Source organism: Rhinolophus ferrumequinum, chromosome 19 (genome assembly GCF_004115265.2).
Source record: "Rhinolophus ferrumequinum isolate MPI-CBG mRhiFer1 chromosome 19, mRhiFer1_v1.p, whole genome shotgun sequence".
NCBI classification, from domain to species: Eukaryota; Metazoa; Chordata; class Mammalia; order Chiroptera; family Rhinolophidae; genus Rhinolophus; species Rhinolophus ferrumequinum.
In genome coordinates this window covers 41,549,497-41,563,583 of record NC_046302.1, presented here as the reverse complement: position 1 = coordinate 41,563,583, position 14,087 = coordinate 41,549,497, and the positions used below count along the sequence as shown (strand labels likewise).

General features: G+C 34.0%; 1 protein-coding gene across 4 annotated transcripts in view; it reads right to left on the bottom strand.

Moving 5' to 3' along the window:
• The window catches only part of SMAD4 (SMAD family member 4), an 87,179-nt gene that overhangs the window by 13,027 nt on the left and 60,065 nt on the right, over positions 1–14,087 (bottom strand). For all 4 annotated transcript variants that reach the window (XR_004421068.1, XM_033087536.1, XM_033087535.1 and 1 more), the window contains 2 exons: positions 6,549–6,732; positions 5,227–5,395 (listed from right to left, as the gene is read on the bottom strand). Coding sequence is in view for 3 of the 4 variants with exons in the window: in XM_033087536.1 (XP_032943427.1) it covers positions 5,227–5,395; positions 6,549–6,732 (353 nt within the window). In the remaining variant the exon portion in view is untranslated. The remainder of the gene's footprint in view (positions 1–5,226; positions 5,396–6,548; positions 6,733–14,087) is intronic.

Here is a 14,087-nt window from a genome sequence, read left to right as displayed (position 1 = left end):
TAATCACAATTTACCTCTATTTTTATTTATTTAGACATGTTTCCTATGGTTATTCTCATATAAGTTTATTACAAACCTATTACCTAACACAGGTGAATGTCATATAAAGATCACTGTCAACATCTTCAGGATATTGTCTTTCAACCAGGAGTCAAATTTCGGCATTTTTCTCTCATAAGGCTTAATTATAATACTCTGTTTGAATTAACACCAAGACCTAGTAATCCACAAAGAGAAACAGATGACTGTGTTGGTATACTGGGCATCTAAACATGACACTGCACTAAGGACTTGCTAAATTACCTGACCTGGAGATAAGAATCACAATATATAATGGGCATAAATTTAAGTGGGGATCATAATAACTTTCAACCTAGCCCACCTGGGGTTTAGAAGCATCCACTGCTCCCTCTTCCCCTAACATATATGTGTTCAAAAACAAACCTGACTCAACATCAACAGAGAAATGCAAATCAAAAACCACAATGAAATACCATCTCACACTCTACAGGATGGATAAAATTGAAAAGACAGATAATAAGTGTTGATGAGACTGTAGAGAAAACTGGGACCTTCACACACTGCTGATGGGAATGTCAAATGGTGCAGCCACTTTAGGAAACAGTCTGGCAGGCCCTCAGAGTTGCACAGAATTACCTTATGATCCAGCAATTCCACTCCTAGGTATATACCCAAGAGAAATGAAGACATGCATTCACACAAAAATTTACGAATGTTCATAGCAGTATTATCCGTAATGCAGCCAAAAAGTAGAAACCCAACGTGCATCAACTGATGGATAAATAAAATGTAATATATGGAATATTATTCAACCATAAAAAGCAATGAAATACACATATATGCCACATGAACGAAGCTTGAAAACATTATACTTAGTGAAAGAAGTCACAGAAAACCACATAGTATGATTCCATTTACATGAAATGCTCTGAATAGGCAAATCTATACTGACAGAAAGTAGACTAGTGGCTGTCTAGGGCTGGAGGAAATGGGGGCTTTGGGGGTAATATCTAAAGGGTACAGGGTTTCTTTCTGGGATGACAAAAATGTTCTAAAAATGATTGTGATGATGGCTGCACAACTCTGTGAATATGCTAAAAGTCACTGAACTGTACACTTTAAATAGATACTACAGTATGTGAATTTTATCTCAATAAGGCTGTTTTTAAAAACCTGAGTGCCCAGTGCTATGCAACACTAAACAAAACAGATCATACCCACTTTTTAAAGCAAAAGAGCAAGGCCACTAAAACAGAATTCAAATATTTGTTTCATTTAAAGCTTGTAAAATGCCATTTCATTAAATCACATGTTCATAAATAACAGATGACCGCAATGTAATGAGAAGCAGGAAAAAAATCAACATTGTAGAAGGGAAAACAAACAAACAAACAAAAAACACAATTTAAGTCTAGCTTCTTGGTTTACAAAATGAAAGAATGTCTTTCCAAACCTATGTTTTCCTCAGTTTAATTAAAAACGGGAAAATGTGCCTATGGATGTGTGCTGGGGATGGGAGGGAGGTGTATTCCCAATGTGCACTCCTTCCAGGGGTTCATGTTATCTGCATACAATTCACCCCAGTAATATCGCTGGTCAGAATATATCAGATTCTTTAGTTGCTGCTGGCCCAAAAGTTAGCAAATGAAGAAAATGCCAATGTTAGATTTAGAGTATACCTGCATCTCTTTCTTTGGGGCTAATAAGAAGACTCTTCTAAAGAACAGTAATATACTTGGTAAACAGAAATTGTATTAAAATGGCCCACAAGACAGCTCTTTACTGTTCATGTCAAAAGCCTGAGATCATTATAAAAATCTATCCATGACAGTGGTTTACCAAATAATGACATCTCATCTCTTGGGGGCTTTTCAAGGGTAATTTGTACCAAAATAGAGATGTTACATTTATTTGACAATCCTAGTAATTACTTTAATAACACAGGATTACACATTTTTGAAGCTCAAGTGTTTTATATACTACTCCATATCTGATAAGTTCGTAACTACTATCCGGCACATAGTATATATTCAACACTGTAGTACTCTATCCATTCACTTCAAATTACACAAGTAATCAGAAACTTCCAGTCAAGATGGATGAGTAGGTATGCATAACCACCTTCTCTCTGCTCCAAACATATATAAAAGAGAGAAAAACTATTAAAAATGGACATACTCCACGCCAATCATGTAATTCATACGGAAATACAAGGGGGTGGCAATAGCCAAAACAATCCTGAAAAAGAACAAAGCTGGAGAACTCATACTTCACAATTTCAAAACATACTACAAAGCTACAATAATCGAGGTGGAGTAGTACTTGCTGTCTTAAGGATATACAGATCAATGAAATAGAACTGAGAAACCTTTATATTCAGGGTCAGATGAATTTCAACAAGGGTGTCAAGATAATTCGATACGGGAAAAACAGTCTTCAACAAATGGCTGCTGTAACACTGAATATTCTCATGCAAAAGAATGAAGCTGAATCAGTTACCTTACGCTATATACAAAAATTGACTCAAAATAGCTTATAGACCTAAATGTAAGAGCTAAAACTATAAAATCCTTAAGAAAAAAACACAGGAGTAAATCTTTATCACCTTGGATTAGACAGTGGTTTATTAGATATGACACCAAAAGCACAAGCAGCCAAAGAATAAACTAGACTGTATCAAAATTAACAATTTCTGTGCTGAAAGTCACATCAAGAAAGTGAAAGACAAGCCAAAAAACAGAAAAAAGTAATCATAAACTATGTATCTGATATGGGACTGTTACCCAGAATATATAAAAAACTCTTACAACTCAATAATAAAAAGACAACCTCATTAAAAAATGGGCAAAAGATATGAATAGACATTTCTCCAAAGAAGATATACAAATGGCCAATAAGCACATAAAAAGATGCTCAATATTAATAGCCATTAGAGAAATGCAAATCAAAATCACAATGAGATACCACTTTATATCCACTCGGATGGCAAAATAAAAAAGACAGATAATAACAAATGTTGATGAGAATACAGAGAAACTGAGCCCCTCGTATATACACTGCTGGGAGAAATATAAAATGGCATCACCACTTTGGAAAATAGTCTGGCAGTCCCACAAAAAGTTAAACATAGAGTTATGATCCAGCAATTCCACCTCCCAGGTATATATCCAAGAAAATAAAAACATATATTGACCTAAAAACTTACATGTGACTGTTCATAGCAGCATTATTCATAATAGCCAAAAAGTGGAAACAACCCATACGTCCATCAACTGATGATGGATAAGTAAAACCTACAGCAGAGAGCAAGAACTAAGACAAGAGGTAGTTGAGGTAACAGGACCAAAAACAGAAGGTGCAGAGGATAGGAATTCAACTTGTTAGAGCAATATAGAAAGAGACAATAAATAGCCAGACTTTCAGGGCTAACAACTGGGTATCTACCTGCTCATGAATCAAGTGCTGGTAAAATACCTTGACAGCTAATTCAGAAATGCACCTAGGAACAAAGTTCTTGCCCATGGCAGAGGTAAGCATCAGAAAAAGCTATCCACAGGAATTAGGCCCTGAGCACCCTGATTGGAACTCAATTTCCTCAAGGGACAAAATTTCTCTACCTCCTAAATAAAAGAATGAGTTCTGAGATGTGGATCCCTGGGTGCCAGACTAAGGCAAAATTGGTCTATAGGAAGAAGCAATGATAGTGAGAGGAAAAAAAATAAATAAAACTAATATAATTCTCTCAAGGCAAACTTGTCAACAAATACAGATTACAAAGCATATGAGAAAACCTAACACCATTTAAAAATAATAACAAAGCACAAATAACTAAAATTCCTTGTGAAAAAACTGGAAAATACAAATAAAGATAATTCCACCTCCCAGACAGGTAAGACATTGTACACACCATTTTAGACTTGTGGATACACACACACACACACAAATACCCATGACATTTTATTTTTTTAACAAAAAGGGGATCATATTCTAGGTATTGTTTAATAACCAAATTTTCCACACCATGATATCTTACAATAAATATAATTTAATATTTTATTGTTCTATTCTATTTCATTGTTATAAGAGATCAAAACTATAAATGGTCCTCTATTGTCATAACTTTTAACAGGGAATTACTGCTATTTTATTAGGTGCGATAAAGAGCATTGTGATTGTTTTTTAGAGTATTTATAAATTGGAGATTCATACTAGAGTATTTTATGAGTGAAATACTATAATGTTTGGAATTGGCTGTAATTACTACAGGAAAAAATGTAGAGGAAGAAACACATTGAAGATTGGTAAAATGCTGACAACTGTTAAAGCTAGATGATGGGTACATGGGGGTTATTATTTTCTCTATACCTGATATATCTGAACGTTTCATTTTTAAAAAAGATCCTTTATCTTTTAACTGGCATGTAGTGATGACTGAAAATGAGATACTGGGTTTGTTATTTTGAGGCAATCAAGTAATTGTATTTTTCTAGACACTATTTGGCTATATTATTTGTATGCTAAGCAATTTCTTGGGAATAAGTAATGAAGTACAGTTAATTCCAGTAATTTACAATAGCTAACAATAAAGACGCTTAGGATGACTGTGAAAAATCTGAAATTAAAAATATATTTAGGCTATCCAATTAAACTATCTTTCTCTTTCAAACAGTGTATGTTTTAACTAAAATAAAATTAGTTGAATATTATAATTACTGAAAAGTACCTTAGACTTAATTTGTAAAATGATGTAGTAAATAAAACGCATTTAATGCACAAAATAACTAACCTTAAAAAAAGTCTGGTGTTGAAGAATTTTTTCATTGCTCAGGTTCTTAATTTGAAAAGCTATTAATTTTAGAATTCCCTTCCATAAAATCCTGAAGATTGCTAAGATGAAATTCCAAAATTTTACACATTTTAAAACAAAGGAATGTAAGTTTGGGGATGTCACTCAATATTCTTGAAGAGCCTGTGTATTACTCTAAAACATTTAATAAATTTGCTAATAGGGCATGACTGCAACCACAAAACTAGATAACCGGTCATATCAATAAATGCCCCCAGGAAACATGTTTTATACATAAACATAATTTCTGATATTTAATCCATAAAAAGACATTTTTCTACTACTCTCACTTCCATCTCAATTTTTAAACAACAAAAAGAGCTTTCCAGGACCCAAACGTGCCTAAGACTCCCACTCACCTTTATATAAGCACTTGGGTAGATCTTGTGCACGGCATCTCCGGGTGCGCGCCCAGCCTCTCTGTCCAAGTAGTAACTCTGCACAAACACTGCGTGGTCGCTAAGGCACCTCACCCAGACGTCACCTTCCCCTTTACATTCCAACTGCACACCTTTGCCTATGTGCAACCTTAGGAAGAAAAAGGGAATTCTATTTCATTTTGGGAAGTATTTAAAAATAGGTATTGGTTCAGATTATACAGCATATCCAATTCTGAAAAATTAAAAAGAGTAAAGAAAGGACTTTCACATAGCACCATAACCAAAAGACAGCCATTGTTAACATTTTTGTATATTTCCTTCTTTTTTTAATATCTTATTCATATATAATAATGATGAGCATATATAGATAATGCTTACTATGTGTCAGGAACATTTAACACGAATTCTCACTGAACCCTCACAATTCAATGAGCTAAATACTATTATTCCCATTTTATAAATGATGAAACTATAGCTTATAGCTACACTGTCCAAATCAATAGCCACTAGATACAAGTGTCTATTTAAATTAAAAATAATAATTTAAAAATTCAGTTAATCACATGGCCATACTTTAAATGCTCAACAGCTACATGTGGCTGGTGACTATTATACTGGACAACACAAATATAAACCATTTCCTTCATCACAGAAAATTCTATTAGACAGCACTGGCTTAGCAAGTAGGTTATTTGCCAAAGTCATAAACCTAGTGATAGAGCCATGATGTATTTACTTACACACACACACACACACACACACACACACATTTTCTTAAAGAGATTACACAGTACCTAAAATTGTGTATGTTTTCCTATAATATTTCATCTTAGGCATTTACATTTGGTTATATAAACTTTTTATTAACATTTTAATGACTGCATAAAAATGAAAGTTTATTGAAATTCATTTAATCATTTCCCTTTTATTATAAGTTTTCCAATATTATAAATGACACTTGCAGAAACTTGTCTTCATTTTATATTATTTCCTTTCAATAGATTTGTAAAACTAATATATGATCAGAGGGAACAAAAACTAGTTTTAAAATTGGATTCCAAAAGGTCTAGTTACTATTCAAAACACAGAAACATCACTAACTTAAAAAAAGGCCATCTTTTATCACATTTTAAATAACAAACATCTACAATTAAAATGGAATGTTTACAAATTCTGAATTTTCAAGATGACCTTTATTCTTTTAACACAGACAAAAACTTATATAATCTACACTGAAAAATATAACTGAATAAAAGACAATGTACTACGTTCAATTTTTAAAATAACTATACAATCAATACCTTGCTCTCTCAATGGCTTCTGTCCTGTGGACATTGGACAGTTGACCCAAGCAGAAGCGATCTCCTCCAGAAGGGTCCACGTATCCATCAACAGTAACAATGGGGCAGCTTGAAGGAACCTTAAATGTCTCTCCTACTTGAACGTCCATTTCAAAGTAAGCGATGGAACACCAATACTCAGGAGCTATGTGAGAAAAACGGGAGTGAATGTCACTCTGTAAGACAAAAGCTTTTCCTAAAATAAAGAGTGAAGGGATAGGAGAGGCATCTGAAAAGCACCCAAAAAAATTTGATTAAAATGGTGACGCATTAGAAAGGAGGCATTTTCATGTCTTCTACTTTTCATCTCAGTCCCTAGCATTCTTGAAACTCCAGAGTCATTTTGAAAACCCAGAATTTGGTTCTTACCTCAAAGGACCCAGTCAACTGAAAATTTAAAGAAGTAATCAGAACCTAAAATAAATTATTTTACCATGATGCTTCATTTGACTGCACATATTTTCTATGTAGTCTGAACTTTTATTGTTTTAAAGCACACTGACTCTAAGACATATTCCAGGGAAGTATTCTTGAAAACATCAATCCATAGCATGTTTTTCTAGATCCATAATTGAGAGAAAGGACATAAGTAAGAGAATCATACAGATGAGAGTCAAGGTTAATTACACTTCAACTACACAGTTGCTGTGAGTAGGAATTCTCAATTGTCTCGAGTGAAGGGTCATTTGTTCCATCTCTATTTTTAGTGAAGTCAATTAATGTTAACTACTACAATTTTAACTTTGAAAATGTATTTAATGTATTCATTTGAACAATAAGTGATTGAAAATAATTTTAAATGACTGGGAGAAAAGGAGGCACAACTTGATTTGGTTTGTAAAGTTTTCTGCTAATAAATAATTTATCTGCATCTTTAATGTGACATTTACGAACTCTGACTGAACTGGAATTCGAAACAATAAAACTTTCAACAACCTCAAAGGACAGTTAGAATGACAAAAAAATATTCTTTTCAAACCCCCAAAGAATCTTAAAATGAAGTATGATTGATTAAAGCTTAAAATACATTTTTTAAAAACCTTGTAAAGTCTATGTATCTAATTGATTTTCAAAATTTTGTCAAGGAAGAAAGTCCTTTCCAACAAAGAACTAATAAAACAGACCATGAAGATTCGGTGATTGAAAAACTTAAAATTCCAAATGTTTTGCCACACAGACCAAATCAACAAATCATGAATACAAACATTCCTTTAAATGTTTTTGATCATTAGAACATGAAAATTAGTGATACACTAAAGTGCCTTATTAAAAAGCCAGTTTTGAAATATTTATGAAGTTATTCCCTATAGTAAAATTCTTTATTAAAGATATCACATAATGCTATGAAAAAGCTTCAGCAAACAACTGGTAGGTATACTGATTGAAGCTAAAACTAAAGAGGTTATCTAGAACAAGGTATCAATTACCCAATGTTTTGGCAGCAAAAACCAGTAACAGCACTTAAAAGAGGTCTTTACCACAATAGCCAAGACATGGAAACAACCGAAATGCCCATAGGTAGATGACTGAATTAAGAAATTGTGGTACATTTATACAATGGAGTATTACGTAGCCATAAAGAAGAAAGAAATCTTACCATTTGCAACAACAGGGATGGACATAGAGAACATTATGTTAAGTGAAATAAGTCAGACAGAGAAAAACAAATACCATATGATCTCACTTATATGTGGAATCTATTAAAGAAAAGAGTAAGTGAGTGAACTAATCAAAAACAGTTTTGGAGACATAGAGGAAAAACTGAGGGTTGCTAGATGGGCGGGGGGGTGGGGATAAGGGGGAAGGTGAGGGGACCAGAAAACAGTTGGTAACCACAAGATGGCCACGGGGTTTTGAAAATTAATTTGGGGAATGTAATTGATAATGTTGTAAAGATTTTGTAGGGTATCCGATGGACACTTGTCCCATTTTGGAGACCACCTCAGGGATGATGTAGATGCCTGATCACTGCACTGTATACCTGAAGCTGAAAAATAATAAATGCCAACTATAATTTTATATATATATGTGTGTGTGTATATATATATATGTATATATATATATATATGTGTATATATATGTATATACTTACAAGAAGCGGAGTACAGCATTAGGAATAGACAGTGGAAATGTAATGGCTCTGTGCGATGTCAGAGGGGTAGTGGATGGGGGGAGGGGGGTTCACACAGTGTGAGGGATAGAAATGATAAACATCTAAGTATTTCTCTGTCTTGTGCACCTGAAACTAATAAAAAAAATAAAATAAAATAAAAAAAGGTCTTTACACAATCAGTCCAAACAGTAAATTCTGTTACAAACAATGCCCTGGAGCCAGGAACGTTTACAATGCTGAGTGAAAAAATGAGGTCCAAGTACATGCATTTCCTAGTTAGTTCAGTTCACAATGAAGAACACTATCCGAAAGTAAAGTTCCATGAAGAGCAACCTTTTTTCCATGACTCAATTCAGGAGGAAAAAAGGAGTTGTATAATCGCAATGTTTAAATAAGCTAAATGTACTTTATCATCATGAATTGCAACTGCTGCAACTGCATTTAAACCTCATTTTATAATATTATTTCCAAGTCTCCAAGGGTTTTTTTGTTTGCCTAATATTTCAGACACCATACAACGATAGTTACATAAAGCTGTATCTCTGAATAGGGTTAGAATGAGATGACCTGCTAGCACTGGGAAGAAGAGTTTTAAGAGACTTGCAGATAAAAAGAAACTGGCATCAGAGTTTCCCCACACCAGGGATGAAAAATCACCATCTATTAAGAGGCTATTAAAATGGCCTAGGAAAGAAGAAGGAGTTACTATAATATCTGTGAGGACAGAGAGGGCTAGAGGGGGTTCAAGAGAATTTGGCAGTGTTGGGATACAAAATACCATGTGAAAAACTTTTCTATTCCACTCTAAATTTGCTAACCAGCCAAGAGGGAACATTCTTATTTTTAAAACAGGAAAAGATAATAGAAACTCATTAAGTTCATTAAGCCTTTCTGGATCTCTTTGCTCTTTTGCTCCAGGGACCAAATACCATATAAGTAACAAGCCTGCACCTTCTCAAAACTAGCATCAACAGCGGGACAAAATTATTCAGTTCAGAGAGAGCTTTCCTAACGCCCCAAATCATGTGAAAGGGAGTAGGATTGTTATGTGCTTGCTGACATTGGTATTTTTAGTTTCTTGTTCCTAAATTAATGAAGTAGAGCTGGTCTCACGAAGCGCATTAGCTGTTCCTCACTGGCCAAAGGTTTTATTGGTATTTTTAGTTTCTTGTTCCTAAATTAATGAAGTTGAGCTGGTCTCACGAAGCGCACTGGCTGTTCCTCACTGGCCAAATGTTTTAAAAGACTGAATTAACAACAAGAAATTTTTTTTACAATATAAGAACTTAACTAAAAGTGTTTTGTAATGGGGAAATGTATTATAAAGCCCAGTTTTATCAAATAAATGTTGTTCAATTATAATGGAAAATGTAAGTCTCCAAGGCATTATTATCTTCAGTTTCTGAAATAAAGTCATTCAAAAAAAATTTTTTAATTTGGTTAACTTTTTTAAAAGTTGAAAATTTGCATAAAGCACTTGAGAGACTATGACTTATTCTTTTTATTTTTAGACCTGAATAAGATGCCCTCCGAGAATCTCTTTTTTTCCTATAAGAATCTTATATGAACACATAAAGGTACTTTCTTGGATGGTGGATAGTTCCAAAGTACTAGAACACAATCTGAATTTGGAAATTTGTGGATTTTGAATCCATTTGTGAATTACCAAAACAACCTCAAAGACATTGAGACATCTTCACTTAATTTGCAATTAGCATTTAATTATATGAATACATCTTGGCTTTAAGAAAAAGCAAAAACACAGTTCGCCCATAAAAAAAGAAATGAAATGTTAACCTTTTCCAAAAATATTTTTTCAACTGAATTATCAAAGTCAAAGTCCAGAAATCACCAAGTATGTGGTTTATCTGAAATCTTTTTAACAACAAGATAATGACCAGTGTTAATTATTTTCATTTTCTACAATTTATGTCACCTATATTTCCCAAAACATTTATGTAACTATCTTCAAAAATAATTTCTCAAAGTAGATTCACTACATTATTGATGATTTTTTAATCATTTAAAATATTTTCTATATTCAGATGTATATGCATATTTCCTAAATGGTCCTAAGTTTGTGATAAAATATTTTAGCATTTCTTAATTACACCTTAAGGTGCTGCATTAACCATACATAACTAAAACAGATATTTTCACTTTGGTTTCTTTTCTACTTATTCATGAAACAAAACAGCAGATATGTAAACTAATAACTAATTTAATAGGATTAAAAAGTACTAGATAGCAGGGGATACAAGGGATTATGAAAGGCTTCCCAATAGTGTTGTACTTGAGCTGGATCCTAAGAGTTTGCCACATTTAGGAGTAGGGATGTGTGGTATGGACACCAAGTTGGCCCCCAATGATTCTCACCTCCCAATATTCACATCCTTGTATAGTCCTCTCCCTACAAAACAGAATCTTACAGAAATGATGTAACAACTTTTGAGGCTAAATCTTAAAAGACCTGGAGGCTCTGTCTTGCTTTCTCTTGCTCACATACTCTGGAAGAAGCTAGCTGTCATGTGAAGATACTTAAGAAGCTCTACAGAGGTCACCACAGAGAAAAACTGGAGTTGCCAACAATAATACTAACCTGCCAGGTATGTTATAAACCACTCTACCATGTTTCCCCAAAAATAAGACCTAGCTGGACAACCAGTTCTAATGCGTCTTTTGGAGCAAAAATTAATATAAAACCTGGTATTCTATTCTATTCTATTTCTATTCCTATTCCTATTCCTCAGTCTTACATTATAGTAAAATAAGACTGGGTCTTACATAAATTTTTGTTCCAAAAGATGCATTAGAACTGATTGTCCGGCTAGGTCTTATTTTCGGGGAAACACGGTAAGAGTAAATCCTCCAGCCCCAGAATAGCTTTCAGATGATGGCAGCTCAAGCCAACAACTTGACTGCAACCTCATGAGACTCTGAGCCAGAGCAAACCAGCTAAGCCAATCCCAGATTCCTAACCCACAGAAACAAAGTAAGATGAATTATTGTTGTTTTAACCTGTTACATTTTGGGAGTAATTTGTTGCAGAACAACAGATTTAATTTGATGAATATACAGAGTACAAGACATATAAGGAGGAGAACAGCATGTGCCAAAAAAAAAAAACATAGAGGGATGATACAGCCAAGCAAGCTTGGGTAAGCAGCTCAAGATGGTTAAAGAAAAGAGATGAGGCTAGGGAAGTATGCAGAGACCAGGATCAAAGACTGTCTTCTTCCCAACTAAGGAATTTGGACTGTATCCCAAGCAATGAGTAGGGGAATCTATGCAAGTAATTCAGCAGAGAAATAACAACTAGACTCAAAGTTTCACAGAAATACTGAGTATCAGTAGAGGTTTAATACGTACTAGGGAGGAGGGTACTATGACTGGAAGCTCGCTCAACAGAAAGATCAGTTACAATCTTCTTTTAACGGTACAAGAGGAAAAATGAACAGTTGTGATATAAAACTGCTCTGGAGCCCATTAGTATTCACAGCCAAAGAGTTCAGAGCCATCCAGGTTCTAACTAGCTGAGTCCATTTAAGGTGTATCCGCAGAGCTGATCCCCTCCCACAACCAGCCTCAAAGAGACCTTTCAGGATCGTCCTCACCATCAAGTCCCTTCCCATTCTATTCAGACAGAGGTTTTAATGCCAGTGCAGGGTGATACAGAGGCATATCCTCAGAACTAGTTAATGCTATTCCCTAACCATCAGGAGCTGTTAGGCCTCAACATGAGTTCTGTCGTAAGAATGAGGTAAATCTATCAAGAGGCTAAGAGCAATTGCTGAATCCAAAACTGAGTCCAAATCACTAGCTAAATGCCACCACTCCCAACCCCACTCCACCATTCCATCCACGGTAGGTCTTTCTTCAGAGCCCTAATTACTCTCATTCCTGCAGATCACCTTCCACTAAACCATATGAACTCGGAGACCCCCGCAAGTTAGTTACCAGGGGCCGCTACTGACTCTCATTGATGCTGCCTCAAAACCAGCAAAAATTTTTATTCTTAAGACTCTAGATTTTCACCTCTTATCACAATGTATTTATTCACAAACAAAATTAAGACTCTGATACAATGATTTCAATTACATAATTTCAAATACAAGTAACACCAAACTACTACACTGGATTGTTCAGGGATAATTCATCACTTTCAAAGAGCAAACAAATAATATCCATAAAAAGCAGGAGAATGATTATCTCTGGGGAGAGAAGAGGGAAAGTTTCTGAGACAAAATACACAAGGTCAGAGGGTTTGCTGGGGTGCTGCACTGTTTCAGTTTTCAATCTGGGTAGTGGTTACACAGATGTTGGCTTTAATGTTATTCATTAGATCTCATGTACTTTTCTGCATATTACATTTCTCAATAAAAATGTTTATAAAAAGGCAAGACCCCTTGACCAACAAAAATGTTTAAAACCACAACAAATATGAAAAATAACATAGAAAATCCACTAAAGATGATAATTTAAACATATACCTAATTTATATGTTTAAAAAATGTTTCTGCCCAACTAGCAGAATCTTTCTCCTGATCAAAACAAATATTATTTACCTCCTAAATTGCACAAAGTTTATTAAACCATCACATCTACTGCTGGTGAGCATGGTAAAACTGGCTCTAATACTCTAATGTGATCACTGTAAAGTAATTTGGCCTTTTGATCCAGAAATTCTTTAAATCTCTTAAACTGAAATGTAAGAAGAGTTACAAGCATAAAGATCTTACCCTCAATGTTTAACAGCCAGAAGAAAAATTGCAACCAACATAAATAACAGAACACTGTTTAAGAAAATTATGTAGATCTATTTGAGGAACTGTAAGTAAGTCATCCTTTAACTTGATCATTATGGTTACTACAGTTACATTTTTATAAAAATCTTTATTGAAAATATATATTGAAATAGTTACATATAAAATGATTATATAGGATTTCCTTCAAAATAATAGATGGCATGAATGAAAAGTAGGTGAGGGTATGAATGAAACAAAATTAGCATTAGTTGTTAACAGCTGAAATCGAGGGATGAGCACAGTTGGGTGTTGGGGGACGGGATTCCTATACTATTCTAGTATTTGATATATGTTTGAAATTCTTTATTATAAAACATTTTTTTAATTAGGGGGAAAATTAAGATGAGTTGAAATTATATATTTGGATCTTTCTAAGCTGAGAAAAAGATAGTAAGGGACAGAGGAAAGGAAAACAAATCAAAATTCTATGTTTATACCAAGAAGACTTTGGTATATTCTCTTATTTCCAAACTTTGTTTTATTACTTCTATAGTTTAAAAAGTTATAGTCAAACTGAATTGAGAAAATCTACTTAGCTATTTACTTTTGAAAATAAGTCAGTTTCTAAATTCAGTTAACTGT